This window comes from Ursus americanus, chromosome 25 (genome assembly GCF_024610735.1).
Source record: "Ursus americanus isolate L20-20 chromosome 25, mUrsAme1.1.p, whole genome shotgun sequence".
In the NCBI taxonomy this organism is placed as follows: domain Eukaryota; kingdom Metazoa; phylum Chordata; class Mammalia; order Carnivora; family Ursidae; genus Ursus; species Ursus americanus.
Genome location: NC_142151.1, coordinates 12,486,161 through 12,505,457, shown reverse-complemented (window position 1 = coordinate 12,505,457; position 19,297 = coordinate 12,486,161). Strand labels below are relative to the sequence as shown.

The 19,297-nt window shown below is 39.3% G+C and overlaps 1 protein-coding gene and 1 long non-coding RNA gene across 3 annotated transcripts in view; one reads left to right on the top strand and one right to left on the bottom strand.

Annotated features, from left to right (window-relative positions):
- Positions 1–1,286: 1,286 nt before the first annotated feature.
- Positions 1,287–19,297, bottom strand: part of LOC148107778 (uncharacterized) — a 43,128-nt gene continuing 25,117 nt past the window's right edge. For both annotated transcript variants that reach the window (XR_015721604.1, XR_015721603.1), the window contains exons 3-4: positions 12,518–12,674; positions 1,287–2,446 (exon numbers count right to left, since the gene is read on the bottom strand). This is a non-coding gene — a long non-coding RNA (uncharacterized LOC148107778). The remainder of the gene's footprint in view (positions 2,447–12,517; positions 12,675–19,297) is intronic.
- Positions 17,929–18,902, top strand: TAS2R42 (taste 2 receptor member 42). The gene is given in 2 exon segments (XM_045781389.2): positions 17,929–18,847; positions 18,850–18,902. Coding segments are annotated over 2 exon segments (972 nt in total).

Here is a 19,297-nt window from a genome sequence, read left to right as displayed (position 1 = left end):
GCATGATAATGGAACAACAGTGGAAGTTAAAAAACAGTAAACAGTGTCATAATGATTCTTTGTAAAAATAATTTTCGTCTTGGAGTCTTACATCCAGTCGGAGTATCAACGGAATGTAAGCTTAGACTAAAGTCATTCTCCGACATGAAAGATCTTAAAATATTTTGCCTCTGACGTGCTCATTTGCAAGCAGAGAAGGCATGGTGTGCTTCACCAAAAGAAGAAAAAGCCAGAGAAGACGAAGGCATGAACTTAAGATAGTGATCATCTTACTTGCTGTGGTTTGAAGGGGTGGGCTTCAGAGCCCACGGGCAAGAAAGAATTCCTGAGATACTTCTGGTGCCTGGTGGTGTTATTAAAGCCCAGGAACAGGACCTGAGGGCAGAAAGGCAGTTTCCCCAGGGTTGTAAGGAGCAACTGATTCTATACTGTGGCGTTGGGGGAGGTGAAGATAAGGGAAGTTTCCAAAAGGACTTTATATGCTAAAGAAGACTCATCGGATCCTAGAGGACAGGAGTCCAGTGAAGGTTGTCTCTTCCCTCTAGCAAGGCATTCATTTTGAGACCTTGGGAGTTTTCTGGAAGAATGCTATATTCTGCCTGCCTCAAGTACTGGTCCAAGGGCAGCGGGTTATAAAGACATTTAATTTTATCTACATTTTCTTCTGCCTTTGTTCCCATATCACTACTTAAAAGGGAGAAAAGAAAATCTCCAGGACAAAAGCAAATGGTCTGACAGGTTTGAGTGTGAGGAAATTGCCTTGAGAGCGACTTTGCTGATCTAGGTGGAGGTTGCCGGATGGCTTAGATGTTTAAAAAAAGAAAAAACACAAATAAGTGAGGAAAAGAGAATTATTAACTCTTGGGAAAACAAAAAGTTCTGTGAAGAAATACAAGTGTAATTAACAGGTGATGTTAGACGCAGACGTTGGTGACTATAGGATTTAGCAGTAAACAAAAGGCAAAAATAGTTTTTCATTCTAAAAAAAAACCCCAAAAAACCCACCACCAAAGAATCTTCAGCACCCGGAGCTGGACAGTGCAGGGTTTACTAGGAGGGAGCAGCCCCTTTACTGTCACTCACCCCAGCTCCGTGCTCATCAAACAGTTTGGGGAGAGTGAGGTTGTTATCAGAGGTCAAGTGGGGAGTGAAGGGTTGGAGTTGGGAGCTTTCCTTCTGCGTTCTTGGTACCTTCCCCTCCATGAAACCACATCGGGGAGGCTCCGGGAGAACTAACTACCATGGGCACGCTACGAAGGCACACATGACTCGGGTCTTTCCACAATGTCAGCTTTATTCAATCAGAAAGCAAAGTGAAATCACAATAATAAAGCAGGTTCAGGATTCCAAACTCAGTGACATCTCACCAGGTGATTAAGCTTGGCTTCTTACACAGCACACAGAGCAGACCATAATGAGTAACGGAAGGGTTAAGGTCTAGGCAGGGAGAGATAGGAGGCCCTGACTCCCCTGACCAGGCTCGCAGAAATCCTAAATGTGGAGAAATGCTGAGGGGTACAAAACCAGAGATAAGTGAACAAACCAGACTACCTGGTCCTGAATGTTAGGGAGGTTTTTTTTCTTTTTTTTCTTTTGGCAGCTATGTTGTAATCACAGAGAATGACCAGACCTCAGAGAAGTGAGCCATTAAAGATGTCGTCAGTAGTCCTTGCTCAAACCAAGACGGCCCAAGAATCTCAAGGCCACAAGCTTCCTTTCCCTAGAAACCCTCAGTGGCAACCTATTCGGGACCCCTCTCACTCTAGAAAGATTTTTCTTTCCTTTCTGCTCTCACCTTCACTTAATAAACGTTCACTTCACCCTTTTGTGTCCGTGAGATTCGTCCTTCGACTCTGTGAGACAAGAACCCTGCAATCCTGTAACAATAAGCCGCACAACAAACAAGACAACGGAAAGAAGGACGCAGGAAGTCAACGAACCAAAGGCGAAGTCAGTCCGCGGGCCTGCAGTTGAGATAAGGCCTGGGTCCGGTCCATCAGCTCTGGGCACTCACTGCTTCTGACGTTCCAGCAGCGAAGCATCTCGGTTCTATTTGGAGATCCATTGGGCAAAGCCTTCGGGGGCAGCTGCCTTTTTGAAGTAGTCAGACCTAGAGGATTCAGGTGGGAAGAGTCTGACATTTTGCTGCCAAAATCCTCTGGTTTTTAAAGGGATTTAATCTGTCTCGGGATCCCCGAAGACCTCCTCTGGTACTGCTTGTTATCAATTCTGGGGTGTCAGCTGACGCTGGTCGGTATCTGCAGTACCTTAACTGCTTGCCTCCTTGCTGGACACAGGCCCCTGCTTGACATGAGAGACTCCATTTTGCTCTCTACAGGAACTTCCCTTCTTCTTCCCACCTGGTGCTTTGCGCTCCAAGAAACCACATCCTGGCTCTGGGAGAATTGTAATCGCCTCTTCCTGTCGCTGTTTAACAGACACCTGGCTTCTCCCCAGGCAAGTGATGACAGAGAGGTCAAGGGAGAGATTGAAGAACAAAAGAGAGTGACCAAGATAAAGTAACAGTGTCAAGAGACAATATACCATTTCTGCCACATTCTATTTTTAAAGTTAACTTTACTTAAAAACAAAAACAAGAACAGTTCACCCATTTTTCCCCACTCTCCACCTGCGGCTTCTGGCGACCACCAATCTGTTCTCTGTATCTGTGAGCTTGGATTTTAAATGATTAATTTTTTATTTAAGATTCCATAAATAAGAGACCTCATATGGCATTTGTCATTTTCTGTCTATTCACTTGACAGCCTGACACTCTGTAGGTCCATTCATGTTATCCCAAATGGCAAAATCTTCTTTTTTATGCCTGAGTATTTTATGGTTGTTATTCCTTATCTTTTGGTCATTGCTATCTAACAGGTGTAAGGTGATATCTCTTTATGGTTTTGATCTGAATTTCCCTGATGATGAGTCATGTTGAGCATGTTTTCATGTGTCTGTTGGCCACCCGTATGTCTTCTTTGGAGACATGTCTATTCAGATCTTCTGCCCATTTTTTACTCGAATTGTTTTTTGTTTTGTTTTTGCTGTTGAGTTGTATGAGTCCTTTATATGTATTGGGTATTAGCCCCTTATCAGAGATATTATTTGCAAAGATTTTCTCCCATTCAGTAGCTTGCTTTTTTGTTTTGCTGATGGTTTTCTTTGCTGTGTAGAAGCTTTTTAGTTTGATGTAGTCCCACTTGTGTATTTTTGTTTTGTTGCTTTTGGTGTCAGATTCCAAAAATCATTGCCAAGGCCTGTGTCAAAGAGCTTATCACCCATGTAATATCTGCCACATTCTCTTGGTTACCCACATTGATCCTGATACAGTGTGGTAGGGGCCTAATGAGAGTATGAATACCAAGAGGTAGGGCTCTTAGATGCTGGTTATGTCACAATGGTAACTATTTTGATTAAAAAAAAAATGCCTTCTAGGTGTAACATCAACAATACAATCCAGGAAAGAAATAATTGAGAAGCTGGACTTCATTAAAATTAAAAACTTTTGCTCCGAAAAAGATAATATCAAGAATTAGAAAATATTCACAATAGGGGCGCCTGGGTGGTGCAGTCGTTAGGCATCTGCCTTCGGCTCAGGGCGTGATCCCGGCGTTCTGGGATCGGGGCCCCACATCAGGCTCCTCTGCTGGGAGCCTGCTTCTTCCTCTCCCACTCCCCCTGCTTGTGGTCCCTCTCTCACTGGCTGTCTCTCTCTCTCTGTCAAATAAATAAATAAAATAAAATAAAAAAGAAAAAAGAACATATTCGCAATAAACATCTGCTAAAGAACTGTTATTCAAAAGAGACAAATATCTGGGGCGCCTGGGTGGCTCAGTCGTTATGCGTCTGCCTTCGGCTCAGGGCATGATCCCAGCGTTATGGGATCGAGCCCCACATCAGGCTCCTCCGCTATGAGCCTGCTTCTTCCTCTCCCACTTCCCCTGCTTGTGTTCCCTCTCTCGCTGGCTATCTCTCTGTCTGTCAAATAAATAAAATCTTAAAAAAAAAAAAAAAAGAGAGAGACAAATATCTTTTTTTTTTTTTTTTTTAAAGTAGGGTCCACACCCAGCATGGAATCCAGTGCAGGGCTTGAACTCACGACCCTGAAATCAAGACCTGAGCTGAGATCAAGAGTTGGAAGCTCAAACGACTAAGCCACTCAGGCACTCCTCAAAATAGACAAAGATCTCTTAAAACTGAAAAATAAGAAAACAAGATGTGAAGGGTTGTTGCTATCTTGAATATCAACCACAAATTCAAAATCAGAAAGACTCTTTTTGTCCCGCCTAGGATCTCTCAAACCCTACTGTAGCAGGACTTCTCTGCCTTTAGTGCTTGCCATTCATGGTCACACTAGTTCGAAGAATAAAGAGGTAGACCAGAAGAAGAGTGGTGGGCAGCAAAGCAAAGCTTATTAAGCAAGAGTATAAAGCTCCCGGAGAGGGAGGAGGCCTCTAGAGGATTGCCCATGGAGTTTCTAAGTTTAGGGATTTTTATGAGCTCTTTTGTGAAACCATCTTAAGCAATCAGGGTGTGCTGAGTCGTTCCAATCAGGGCTTTGGTCGCACATCAGTCTACCTATTAGGTTAATATCCACGTGCTGATGGTCTTTTTTTGCTGACATCTGGGGGCTTAGGTCTTAACTGCCCTTTGCCTATGATAGGGACAAATGCCTTGTGGTTAATGGTCTTATTTTAGGACATTTTGTAGAAGTAATGTCTGTAAAGGCTGCAAAACAGAATGCTAGTGCTGTTTGTGTTAGCTGTCCTGACTCCGTAGTTCTTGTTGGGGACCCCGGCCCTGACTACCTATCTGTCCAACTAACGCCTAACACTACTGCTAATTTAGGTTAAGTGCTGTGGCATTTCAATGCCGTATTTTAGTATACTTCTGCACTCTCTCTTCATTAAATACTTTCCTTATATTAACAAGCTTTTTCAAAGGGGGTGAACAGGAAGAAACATTTGGATACAATCTTCCACATAGGGCTCACGGCACACTGAAATATTAAATGCGAGAACATCGGGCTCTGTTATCTCCACGTCTCTCCATAGACAGAGAGAAATTTCATATCCTGTTCTCTGCCCCTGAAACAGCGCAGATGTGTGTTATCTCCTTCATCTGCATGGCATGCCCGAGCCAGCCCACGTCTATGCACCGTCTACTTTGATTACCATCATATCTTCATAACTGAACGTGCCTGTGTGGGTCTCACCGTCCTCCAGTGGGTCCTTCACAGCGCAGTCAGAGACACCTCCCTAAACATGCATGTGGTACCTTGTCATTCCTCTGGTGAAATTCTCTATTGGGTTTCAATTCTGCTTTAAATAAAGTATAAGAACTTGGCGTAAATGAGGACACAACTTGCCTTATCCCTGTCTTCAGAACTCTGCAGGCTCATCTTTTTTCTCATTTCCCTCCCCTCCCTACCTGCTTCCCCACCGGCATCTCCCGAGCCCCCAGCAATGTCACAGCACCTATGGATTTGTGCTCTGCGCTGAACTCAGGGCCAGCAAGGCCACTGAGAGCAGGACCAGCTGCATCTTGGAGGAAGTTCTAGAGTGGTTCCCAACTCTACTGGGAGAAACCAGATAGCTTCCTTTAGAAAGATGAGCAGAACAATGGCATCTGTACATTCCATCCTGGATGGACCTTATCACTGGGTAGGCTAGGTTATAGTTTGCTCACATCAAATCAGCTGTGTCCCTTGTTTCTTTTTGGGACTTAGCCCAGCAGGATGGGGGTTAAGAATGTTGTTAGTGTCCTATTTCTAAAAGATACATGTGACTTGGGCAAAGTTTTTGAAGGAATAGTGTCCAAGCAATCAGCACAGATACTACACAGATATTAGAATTGTTCTGCCCTTGTTTGATTTTCAGTCTGTTTTGGTGAGACTGTTTCTCTGTTTTTCTTTTCTTTCTTTTTTATTTTATTTTTTTTAAGATTTTATTTATCTGTCAGAAAGAGAGAGAGCGAGAGAGAATGCACAAGCAGGGGGAGTGGCAGGCAGAGCAAGAAGCAGGCTCCCAGGTTCCTGGGATCGTGACCTGAGCTGAAGGCAGCTGCCCAACTGACTGAGCCACCCAGGCGCCCCGTTTCTCTGTTTTTCTACTGTGTTTGCTCGTGCACGTGTGTGTGTGTGCATCTGTGCGTTGGCAGTGATCCTTTAGCCAAAAGTGAAGATGGTCGATATCTTTGGTTATTATTATAGTCCAAACTTCGTCCTTCATGGAGTGTGTGTATATGTCTGTGATATGTAACTAAACTTTTTGACGATATGGAAATAATTTCTGTTCAACTTTAAAATGTACGAGGCAAACACACACTTGAGCCCACATGGATGGCGGAAGGATGACCCTTGGCCTACTTGGACCCCACAGAACATCCAAGGTTCTCTGGATCTGGTTCTAATGAAAGTCTTGGTGTTGCAGAACACAGATGACCTAAAATTTCCTATTCTTTTTTTTTTTTTAAAGATTTATTTATTTATTTGAGAGAGAGAGAGAGCGAGTGCAGGGCGAGGGGCAGAAGGAGAGGGAAGAGAGAAACCCAAGAAGACACTCCTCTGAGCGTGGAGTGGACGTGGGGCTAAATCTCACGACCCTGAGATCAGACCTGAGCCGAATCCAAGAGTGCGTCGCCTAACTGACTGTGCCACCCAGCTGCCCCGAAACTTCCTATTCTTTAATATCCTTGGGAGTTATGATATTAGTGAAAGCAAAAGTGGACACAGAATCCACCATGGGAGTTCTAGAACAGAACAAAATGAATACACAGTTCCTTAAATGAATCGTGCCATTTTACGCCTCTGGGACTTTATACACTCGGTCTTTCTCCTAAAATCTTCTGTAAGATTTCATTTGGGCTTTATTTCATTTAGGAAATATTTTGAACCACCCTACCGATAATTTAGTGACCCCAGTTACAGACTCCAACAAGATGGTCTGATACCCCTTCAAAGCCTCAGTTGCACTGCACTGATGTTCTCCCCTTCAGTCAGTTTCTATGCCGTTCTATGCTATTTTTCTTCAACACAGGGAATTTTCTCTGCAATATTCTGACACTCACTTCTCCCCATTCTCCTTCTGCAACATATTGTTGATATTTTATCTGCTGAATCAGTCTTCCCTGTGCTTATTTTCCCTCTTATATCTAGGGGTAGTTGTTATGCATTTCAGAGGAACTCCTTAATTTAATCATCCAAATCCGGTGCTATCCTACTTTGCTAGCCTTGTTGCCTTTTATTTTTTTAATTTGGCAACAAGGTATTATTGCATTTCCAAAAAGTCTTTTTAGTTGCTTTATTCCTCTCTCCAGCTGCTGATTATTCTGTCGTCTTTAGTAATTGCTTGCTCATCTTTTTTGTTGAAGATTAGCCAGTATCATCAGCTGCCACTTATTTCAGGACTAGTGTTCAGTTTTTGTGCAGGGCCAGTGGTAATCTGGGATGGTTTGGTTGGGGTAACACAGGGAGGACCATGTGGCCCCAAATCCTAAAGACAGGCTCCTTGATAGAGACAGATGAGTGGATTCTATGCTATGCCCATGAGTGTCTGGGTCTGAGCCTTTTGGAAGGGTTGCAGATAATATTACACGAAGGCATCCCAGATAACATTGCCCTTGCAAGGTGACTAGGCAGGTTGGTTTCTTTTCCTGGTATAATTATGATTGTATTCTAGAAGGGGAGGATAGATTAGCAGTTGGCAAATCTTCTCTGACTAGGTAGGAAAACACAATGGTTCATGGGAGGAGGGGAGTAGTTTCTTGAGTCTAACAGGTCCCCTCAGGTTATTGGAATGACTATCTCTGGTTTCTCCAGACACGATTTGGGAAGGGAAATGGGAGCTGAGCAGTCTGGAGAAGCTGGTTTATGGTAGACCTTCAGGCAGGATAGGAAGGTCAGAGACAAGGCACAGAAAGGACAGTGCCAGGCACGCTTACTCACATTGTGTGGGTGTCTGTGAAAGGGGCAGTCCTGCTGGAAGGCAGGCTTCTCTTGAGCTTGGAACTGAAAAAGAGCAGGCGATTTTTCAAAATATTACTTAGCTCAGGTCCTTTCACTAACCTCTTTAGTTTCAGCAATGAGTGAAACAGGTTAGTGTGTACTAAGAAAGTGTATGTTGGCTCTGAACTCACCAGACACAACAGAAAGAGAGAAAGAGAAGACTGGCAGTTAGAAGCACAGGGTTGAAGCAATGAGCAAGACACGAGCATGAGCGAGGCACCTTGAGAGGAGCTGAAGCTGTCAAGCAATCCACTTGCCTTCTCATATGAATGTTTCACTAACGTGTCCCAAATAGAATTGTTGACATCCAGATCCTAAAACCTGCTCTCCCTCAATCTTTTCTCAGTTAATGACAGTTGTTTTAGGCATTCATTAAAAAATATGGAAGTCACTCTTGACCTCTCACTCCTCTTACCCCATTGCACATGAGCTAGTGCAATTGGCATTCCCTTCAAAATACACCGCAAACATGACTCCTTCCATAATCTCTGCCACAAGACGTGGGTTCAAGCGGTGATCATCTCTCTCCTGAAGGACTTTAACAATCTCCTAGCTGGTCTTGATAACATTGCCCTCTACCACATCTGGTATCAGTTCTCCTTACAACAGCCAGAGAGATCTTCGAAAAATATAAATTAGATCATCTTGCATAAGAAAAATACAAATTAGATTATGTTGCTTAAAATCCCCCCCATTTTCCCATTGCCCTTGTAGTAAGATGTGCATTTCATACTTCAGCTCTTTCAACAACCATATCTCTCTTTCTTGAGAAATGCTAAGCTCCCTGAATGCGAAGAAAGCAGAATCTGCATGCTGTTAGGTGCATTGATTCTTATTGTCACTCTTCATCATGTTTGTGCTTGTGAGATTATGTCCTTATTTTACAGGACTTATTCCTACCCACCCATTGATTCAAAAAGAAATAAACAATCGTCTCTGTTTTTGTCCTGATGGCATGGTTATTTAGCATCTGCTTCTCAGCCTGCCCAGGGACTTGGAAAAATAAGCTACTGAAGATTTAGAAGATACAATAAACAACATTTCTCCTTCTCAACTTTGGTGCCAATTGAGAAGTAGTCTCAGGAACTACAGAATGGAAGTTGTCTTTGTTTCTTGTTTGCAGAACAGAAGTCTTAAATTTTAATAAGGCCCAGCTTATCAATTTCTTTCTTTCATGGATCATTCTTTGGGGGTTATATCCAAAAATTCATCATATGGCTCACCTAGAGTTTCTCCTATGTTTTCTTCCACAATTTTTTAGATTTGTGTTTTACATTTAGTTTTTGATTTGTTTTGCGTTAATTTTTGTGAAAGGTATAATGTTTATGTTTATGTTCTTTTTTGTTTGTTATTGCATATGAATATCCAGTTGTTCCAGCACCACTTTTTGGAAAAAGTATCCTTTCTTCCTTGAATTACCTTTGATCTTTGTCAAAGATCAGTTGACTATATCTGTGTGGATCTGTTTCTGTCCTCTCTATTCGGTTCCAATGATCTATGTGTCTATTTTTTTCTCAATACCATGCTGTCTTGATTGTTGTAGCTTTATAGTAAGTCTTGAAATCAGATTCAACTTTGTTCTTCTTCAATATTGTCTTGGTTAGTCTATATCTTTTTGCCCTCCATATGAATTTTGAATGCGTTTATTAATAGCTACAAAGTAGCTGGGATTTTGATTGGTATTGCATTGGATCTATACATCAAGACTCATCAATATTGAGTCTTTCAATCCATGAACATGGACTATCTCTCCATTTATATAGGTATTCTTTAATTTCTTTCATCAGAATTTTGTCATATTCTATATATTTAGCTATCTTTCCATTTTAAAGTTTTGGTTTGTGCTCCTCCTGAGAAACATCATAGGAACTAGAAATCATTCTCTCCATCTAATGCTCATAAAGCTAGACACTGAAATTGTATTTTTATATGGGCTTTACTGGAACTAAAGTGTTATTTCCTTAACATTAAGTCCCTTTTCTAAGACCTGTTAATGCAAAGCTTAAGCCTCAGTCAATCAGATTTATGCCAGCCACAGAGGTATCACACTAAAGTCACAGACATTTCATACGAGGGTCCTAGAAAGCTTCCCTATTAAGGCCATAGAGGTTCTCACGCTAAGGCCATAGAGGTTCTCATGCTAAAGCCACAGAGACCTAGTAAGGTCTTGGAAGTCTCTCACTAAAGCCACAGAAATCTCATACCAAGTTCCAAATGTCTCACTCAGTTTCACTTGCCGTGAAACTGGCTTAGAAACCCAGGAATTTTTGTGTGACTCCCAGGAAGATTATTCAAATTTCAACACATGGAAACTGTAGGGGTTTTCTACAAATTTGCTCTTGTCCTTTGAATACAGTGAAAACCACTGGATTATCTCATGTTGCTCTTTATGCTTTATCTACCAGACCAAATAGAGATTATTAGTCTGCCTAGTACTGTCAAAGTCTCTGGTTTGTGATGATGGGATGATAAAGAGTCCCACAGGATCTTTTGTTTATCTGATCAGTTTTCAATCTTTGAACTTAGAGTATCAATTTGTACCCAGTTCTGCTTTGGTGGTCTCACAGTAAATAGAAATAATTATTACATACTTTCTGGTTCTGGATCTGAGTAGTGACGACTGTTAATAATAACTAATCCTTGTATATAGTTTAGAAGTTTACGGGGCGCCTGGGTGGCACAGTTGTTAAGCGTCTGCCTTCGGTTCAAGGCCTGATCCCAGCGTTCTGGGATCGAGCCCCACATCAGGCTCCTCCCCTAGGAGCTTGCTTCTTCCTCTCCCACTCCCCCTGCTTATGTTCCCTCTCTCGCTGGCTGTCTCTGTCAAATAAATAAAATCTTAAATAAAAAAAAAAGAAGTTTACAAGCATTTTTACCTATTCCATCCACTTTAATCTTTAATTTTGTGACTTAGGAAACATTTGCTCCATTTTAAGAAGGACTATTAGTAAGCTGTTAAGTACTAAATGCACTTTATTTCAGTAAGAAAGCTGGTCTCAATTCTAGGGACCACCCAATGCTTTCCATGGTACTCTACATCTTGCCCTGCCCTTTTACTCTTATGATTTTGAATGTGGAAATGTCATCAGAATCCCCAAAGGAGGATGAATAAATCAAAATGCCAGCAAATATCAAGATCTTGTGGCACTGAAGGGAGATGCAGTTCCCTGGTTGACTCACTTGAAGGTGTGGGGCTTGGTCTGCTGTATCGGATACAAAACCTAATGAGAAAGTGGCATTTAGGACACAGAGGGTGCCTGTTCCCCAGCTAGGAGAAAAGAAATTATACATTCCATTTCAAATATCTTCCTCTGGGGTGCCTGGCTGGCTCAGGCAGAAGACCATTAGAGTCTTGATCTCAGCGTTGTGAGTTCGAGCCCCATGTTGGGTGTAGAGACTACTTAAATAAATAAAGTTAAAAAATAATAACAATAATAATAAATTTAAAACAAAAAAACCCCAAATATCTTTCCCTAAGCTAAGCTTTTGGGTCCCTGTGGAAAACAAAGAAGAAGATAATATGCTAAGTGTCTTGCTACGCCATAAAAAGAGGCACAACATAGGTATTAAAAGCCCAGATTCTGGAGCCAGATGATCTAGGTTTGAAACCCAGGCCATAACTTACTAGCTTTGTGATTTATTTTTCTTATCCCCAACTCTGATGTGTCAGGATTTTCCCCCACACCACTAAGCAATTCTCCAGTACCAGCTGGGTATCCTAATGGTCAACTCAGTTTTGATGCTTTCAGTCATAAGATAAAAAAGGTCTGAGGATCTAATGTGAAAGATAGTGACTATAGTTAATAACCCTCTTTGTATAAGTGGAATTTGCTGAGAATAGAACTTAAATATTCTCACATACACAAAAAAGATAAATATGTGAGGTGATGGGAGTGTTAGTTAACTAGTTGAGGAGAATCTTTACAATGGATACATATATAAAATCAGCACAACATATACTTGAAATATTTTACAATTTTGCATGTCAATTATACCTCAATAGAGCTGAAAAAAAGAAAAAGATCTGTTTGCAAAAATTCCCATAAAGTTAAAGCAAACATAACAACAAAAATAATACAGTGGGAAACATTTGTGAAATGAATTGCAGATAAAAGATTAATACACTTAGTATATATGAAATTCTTATATAATAGAATTAGACCTATTTAAAAACCTATGGTGTTAAGAGGTAATTAATGATAATGAAATATTAATGGCCAATTAAATAGAGAAAAGATTCTCAACCTCACTAACAATAATAAAAACGTACATTTAAGCAAACTATTTTCTGCATAATGATCATACTGGCCAAGATTTACACAAATGGGTATACTCAGTGTTGAGGGTATGGTAGAACAGTCACTTAGATTGTTGTGGGAAGGAAAATTTGGTTTATTCTTTCTGGAAAAGAATATGTTTCAAAATGTAAAAGGTAAAAACTTTCAAAAGATAAAGGCAAGGAAAATCTATTCCATATAGCAACATATTTTAAAAAGGGGATTACAGGGGTGCCTGGGTGGCTTAGTCGTTAAGCGTCTGCCTTCAGCTCAGGGAGTGATTCCAGGGTCCTGGGATCAAGCCCCGCATCGGGCTTCCTACTGGGAGCCTGCTTCTTCCTCTCCCACTCCCCCTGCTTGTGCTCCCTCTCTCGCTGGCTGTCTCTCTCTCTCTGTCAAATAAATAAATAAAATCTTTTTAAAAACATAAAAAAAAAAAAGGGGGATTACATGCAGCCCCCAACAAAAGTTGAAAAAGATGGGCATAGAAAGTGTTTTTCTTTAAATCACTACCATATGCTGTTACTGAGACACACCTGGATTAACAGACACACACGCACACACAAAACCTGAAAAGAAACTGTATATAGAGAATATATATTAGGTAAAAGAAAACAAAATGAAAATGGGCATAAAAGTAGAATTCCAGCTAAATATATTATAAACTTTATTCTCAGGCCTCTCCCTCTGCTCTCTTTCGTTTTTATCACATATTGTCTGTTAATTGACAGAATGTATCCAAGCTTAGAGGACTGGGACACATGCTTGACTTCTTCCCTTCCCTTCCCTTCCCTTCCCTTCCCTTCCCTTCCCTTCCCTTCCCTTCCCTTCCCTTCCCTTCCCTTCCCTTCCCTTCCCTCCCCTCCCCTCCCCTCCCCTCCCCTCCCCTCCCCTCCCCTCCCCTTCCCTCCCCTCCTGTTCTAATCGATTACCAGTTCCTGACACTGCATTTGGTCTCTGAAGAGATATTTTTACAATCCATGGTCTGATTTTTAATTAAGCAGCTATAGAACAATATAGGTATGGTTTTTATTATGATTTTTTGATGATACAGTGATTTTCTTCTATTTGTGACCAATGTTTCAAGTCAGGCTGTCTGTTGGTCCACTCCAACTGCGTTACGGGACAGGGATGTGGTTATTTTCAGCAAACCTTTTCAGTTCCTTCCATCACTGTAGAAGATATTTTGTGACTTTTAAAAACAATTGTTACAGGATTGATTTTTGCATGTGTGATGATTTCTGCTATGGTAACATCTCATTCGCCAACTCGGAATTAGGAATTGATACGTAATTTTGCATATTTTCTGAGACCAACTCATATCCATGATTCTAGTTGTGAACTAAAATGTGTGTCAATTTCTAAAGAAGAGAAAATGAAGACCAAGCCGGTCTTTAGAGGTTAAACTATGATACCTTTATGACCACAGATTTAGATCATTTAAAAAAAGAGAGAGAAAGAAAGAAAGAAAGAAAGAAAGAAAGAAAGAAAGAAAGAAGGAAAGAAAGAAAAGCAAAAACAAACAATAGTAAGTAACAGCAAATGCTGCTGATCAGATCCATGCCCCACATGGGGGGCAAGGGTGGATATGTGTTGAAATCCCATAGAGTACCTGCAGGGATTTAGAGTCTATTTTGATAAACCCAACGTGTGTTCACATTGTGCATTCTTAACACCATAAACATTTAAATAAACCCTCATATATTGGGTGCTTGGGACCAATAAAAAAGATCAAAATGGCACCAATGGCCCAATCCTCCAGTCTCCCATCTCCTCAGCCAGACTGGAGGGTTGCCCATGGGGTAGATACAGTAGATACAGTTTAAAAGTGACATAGTGTAAAATGGTTCTGTAAGGACTATGTCTGAAGTATTTTGGATCCATACCTTTCTAATCTCTGGGAGAGCCGCAAAAGTAAGGCTAGATATCACAGTTTCATTTTAATGAAAAAAAAATTTTTTTTAACATCAGCTGTGTTATAATCCATGAACAGAGCTCTTCGCACCTCCATCTGCTCCTGTTCGTGGAAACCAATCCAACTTTGCTCTAAGGCCTCTTTCTCTATGGCATAATTACTGTTGGCTCCAGGAACCATATTTAATAAGTCCAACCTTTGTTTTTGGGGGATGCACACAGTTAATTTTAGTTAATTTTATAAAATCAAGTCAACTTATACCCATTATTTAGATCCAAGTACTTTCAATGAATACTAAGATACTGTAGAAGAAAATTCCAGTTGTAGAGTCTAGCATCTGCTTTACTTTTCGTTATCCTAACCACGTTTTGATAACTATAAATAGCTTTAGATTATCTTCCATAGTTAAAGATACAGACACAAATTTGTTAGGCAAAGAAAATGCAAAAAGAATGATAGAATATCAGTCTGTATTTGCACGTTAGCAAACAAGAGAATATCTCCCCTTATTTCCTCACATGGAAAATTGCACTCTATAGTATGGTTAAGAGAAACAACACAAGGGACTGGACTAGATGAAAGGAACAGAGCTGATTATTCGTGGAGATAGGAACTGCCCGTACAAAATTAGAAGTGGTTGCTTTTCAACTGGAGACAAATTCATGACCTAGATATGAAGCAGGAAATTTTAATATATTTGACAATGAAGTCAGAGAATTTAACGTCCTTGGATGCATACCTAAAATGGGAAAATGCGCAGAATAATGGTTTAAATTTTTTAAAAACACAGAGGCTTTGATTATATCTAGTGTGTAATTAATACATACTGGCTGAAAAATAGCTAAAGCCATTTCAGACTTTTTAACATTTTCCACAAAGGTGTTGCATACTTTTTTGTGTGTGTGATTTATTCTTGATACTTGATATTTGTTGAAGTTATGGAAATTTCATTTTTTTAAAAGAATATTTCATTTTAACTGTTTGTACATGGTATGAAGAAATGGAACAGATTTTTGCACATTTATTATGTGTCCAGAAACCTTGTAAATGGATCATATTTTAACAATGTATTAAAGAAGCCTTTTGGATTTTCTGTGTAATCTCAATCATCATCTATGAATAAGGTCAGTTTTGTTTGTTTTGTGCTTTACAATCTTACATCTTTTATGTCATTTTCTTGCCTTACTGTGATTGGTGGAAACCTCCAAAAAAAACCAGACATAGTGAGATGTTTTTAGCTCATTTGGTCCCAAACTCAGGGGGAATGAATTCAGTGTATTCAGGAAAACTCCAGGTTTTTGTACATATTTTTATCAGGAAAAAGCATATTGCATTCTATTCCCAGTTTGCTAAGAACATTTGTTATGAATAAATGTAGATTTATACTAAACTTTTTTTCCTGGCATTTCTCCTTTAATCTATTAATGTACTGATTACCTTAATTGGTTTTCTAACGCTTCATTATTGGGATCTCATTGACAGGGCAGTTTGGCTTCTAATCAGAGCTATTCTTTCTATACTAAGGACCTCCTTGTTACCTCCCTGTAAGAGACCCTTTTGTTAATATCAGGAAGTATTGGTTATTCTCTCTCTCTTTTTCTTTCTTTTTTTTCTTCTTTCTTTCTTCCTTTCTTTCTTTCTTTCTTTCTTTCTTTCTTTCTTTCTTTCTTCTTCTTTTTTTTTTTTTTTTGGTTATTCTCTCTTTTTAACATTCCTTGTCCTTGGTTGCTTTGATAAACCTTAGCGTCTGGGTTTCCCTTTTCTATCTGACTGCTTTTTGTCTTTGGTTTCTTTATCCTCTGGTCTTCCTCAGGGCCTTAGAACTCATCACCTCTTATGAGATCAAGTATGTGCTGATAACTCCCAAATCTCTGCTTATAATCTAAATTTTTTTTCTGAGCTGCAGTCACAAATACCCAAGTGCCTACCGCATCTACTTGGATGACTTAACAGATACTCCAAAAGTGTTCAAAACAGAACTCACCATCCTCCAACTTTTCTTCTGTCTCCCCACTTTGCTTCTAAACCTACTCTCCCTCCAGGGATTCCCTCAGGTCCCAACACTGCATGTATTCAGGTGCAAAAGAAAAGCCTGAATGTTCTGGCTTCTCTTCCTTTTTATAGCCCCAAATCCATCACTGAGACTTACTAATTTTACCTCCTAAATGCTTCTCACAGCCATGAATTTCTCTCTGTTTCTAGACATTAATCTGGTCAAAGCTATCATTCTCCTATTGAAAATACTACTACCAAATTTCTTTATTTTCCTTCAGCCTTGCTGTGTCCAATAAGTTCCTTCCTTCCCTCTCTCCTTCCTTCCTTCTCCCATTCCTTCCTTCCTTCCCTTTTTTCTTTCTTTCTCTTTCTTCCTATAATTTTAAATATTTGTCCTAAATTTAAAAATTTGTCATGCAAAATAATTTACCAGTAGTTCATTATCTATCATTGTTATTAATATACACACTTAAAAATTAATAGAATTTAATTCAGGAGTGTGACAGTAATGTTGAAAAGAGCCAAGTATTTTTTTTAATGATTTCATTCATTATTTTGGATATTGTCTGGCAACACCTGAACACTTAATGCCAAGACACAAAATTTGTAACTTTGAGTTCATTTCTGATACATTGATGGCTTTTGTCAAAATCATCGTTCCTAGAATACAGAACAGATACTGTTGTTTACTATTTCCTTATTTAATCTGAAATGATTTTTTTACCGATTTTCTGTCTATTAAGGCTGAGTGGACAGCATTATGTCTCTGGCCAAAACAAATAGAACAAGTACAAAGATAAAGAGCAAAACTGGGGAATATGTTTAATTGTGGACATGTCACTCAGAGATGCCTGAAGAACATATAGATTGTAATTACAGAAAATTATCAGTGAGAAGACTTTGATTTCAGAAAAGTAATTTGGGTTTTGCTGTCTTTTTGTATGTTGTTTGATCAGTCCAAAATATAACTTAGCAGTTCCCTCATGAAAATCTAATTATCTATATAATCCAAGGCAAATGTCCCTTTTTTCTCTTTCCCCAACAGTAATGTTTGTACTTCCCTTTTTGGTGTTTACATTACATTTTATTCTTCTTATTGTTTCTTTCTGTGTTTTCACTATTTTATGGATTTCCTAATGCTTTTTTTTTTTTTTGGCAGTAAACTATATTGCATTTAGAAATGGGTCTGACCTATAGCAGGCTCTCAAGATATATTCACTGAATTATAACTAAATTTTAGATCACATTATTTAGATTTAGATTTTTTCAGAGCTTTCTATGAAAAACAACTAAAATATTTGGATCCAAATGGTATAGGTGATTTTTTTCACAAATCAGTGAAAAAGAATCTGACCCATATTTGCATGCTAACGAATTTGACTTTAACCTTGTAATCATTACCTCAAGTGGAAAATTTGAATCCTTGGCAATCATAAATAGGAACACAAGCTGTTTGGTTTGGAAATTAGTAGCTCTTTCAGATAAATAAAAACATCTTCATGAAAGTATGTGAGACGATACACTTTAAGATCGTCTGGATTAAGATCGGCATTACAATAAAACAGAAAGATTTTGTATGTGAGACTGTATCCAACAGCAGGAAGTCCTGCTTAGGATGGGAATTGCAATAAAGGCAGTGAAGATAACTATCAGAAATGGATGCTATTCTGAAAGCGTTTGACTATAAACATATTAATGAGACAGAATTAGAAATTTAGATTTTTTTTTCTGTGGAAATGTTAGCTGGTTTTGATATAATCTTTCTTACACTGTCGACAGCAGAATTCATAATTGGAATGTTGGGGAATGTGCTTATTGGACTGGTAAACTGCTCTGGATGGGTCAAGAACCGAAAGATCTCTTTAGCTGACCTCATCCTCACCTGCTTGGCTATCTCCAGAATCACTCAGCTTTTGGTGTCACTGTTTGAATCATTTATGATGGGACTAAATCCACCTTTCTACTCCATTTACAAACTAGCGAAACCTGTTACTTTGCTTTGGAGAATAACTAATCATTTGACTATCTGGTTTACTACGTGCTTAAGTATTTTCTACCTCCTTAAGATAGCTCAGTTCTCCCATTCCCTTTTCCTCTGGCTGAGGCGGAGAATGAACAGAGTGATTCTTGCAATTCTTGTATTTTCTTTGTTGTTTCTACTGTTTGACTTTCTATTGCTAGAAGCATGGAACGATTTCTTCTTGAATATCCATGCAATGGATGAAAGTAATCTGACTTTATTTATGAACGAAAGTAAAACTTTCTATATTAAAAGCCTGATTCTTCTCAGTTTTTCCTATATCGTTCCTATTGCTCTGTCCATGACCTCATTGCTTCTTTTATTTCTGTCCTTGATAAAACACATCAGGAATCTGCAGCTCAACTCCATGGGCTCCAGGGACTTCAGCACCCAGGCCCATAAGAGGGCCATTAAAATGGTGGTGTCTTTCCTCTTCCTTTTCACAGTTCATTTTTTTTCCATACAATTGTCAAATTGGTTGCTTTTTTTATTTTGGAACAAGAAGAACACAAAGTTTATTATGTTGACTGTATATGTCTTTCCCTCAGGCCACTCACTAATTTTGATTCTGGGAAACAGCAGGCTAAGACAGACAGCCTTGAAGGTACTGTGGCATCTTAAAAGCTCCCTGAAAAAGGAAAACCAATTTCATCTTTACAGATAGACCTTCCAGAGCCTTTCCAACGATGAAGACTAAGGAGTCTTTGAGGATCAATTTCACTTCTACCGGTTTTTTTTCTACTGGGTTCCTTGAAACATTGTTGAGCATTATTGAAATTTTCCCTAGAAAACGTTGGTTTTGATGATAATTGATTCATGGTCAGCTGATATAATTTTAAAAGTATTCACTTTTGTTTAAAATATTGGTTACCAATATTTTAAAATCTCAAATATCCTTTCAAAGAGAATCTAAATCATTTAGTTTTATACGCAACAAAGTTATGTAATTGTAACTCATATGTGGGGGAAGAGGCATGTCGTGTTTTAGAAATCGAGATAAATTACAAACTTCACTAGGTAGTTCACTAGGTAACTATAGCAAAGTTAACTGAGCAACTAAAGTCATAGGTGGGAAAAACATGACC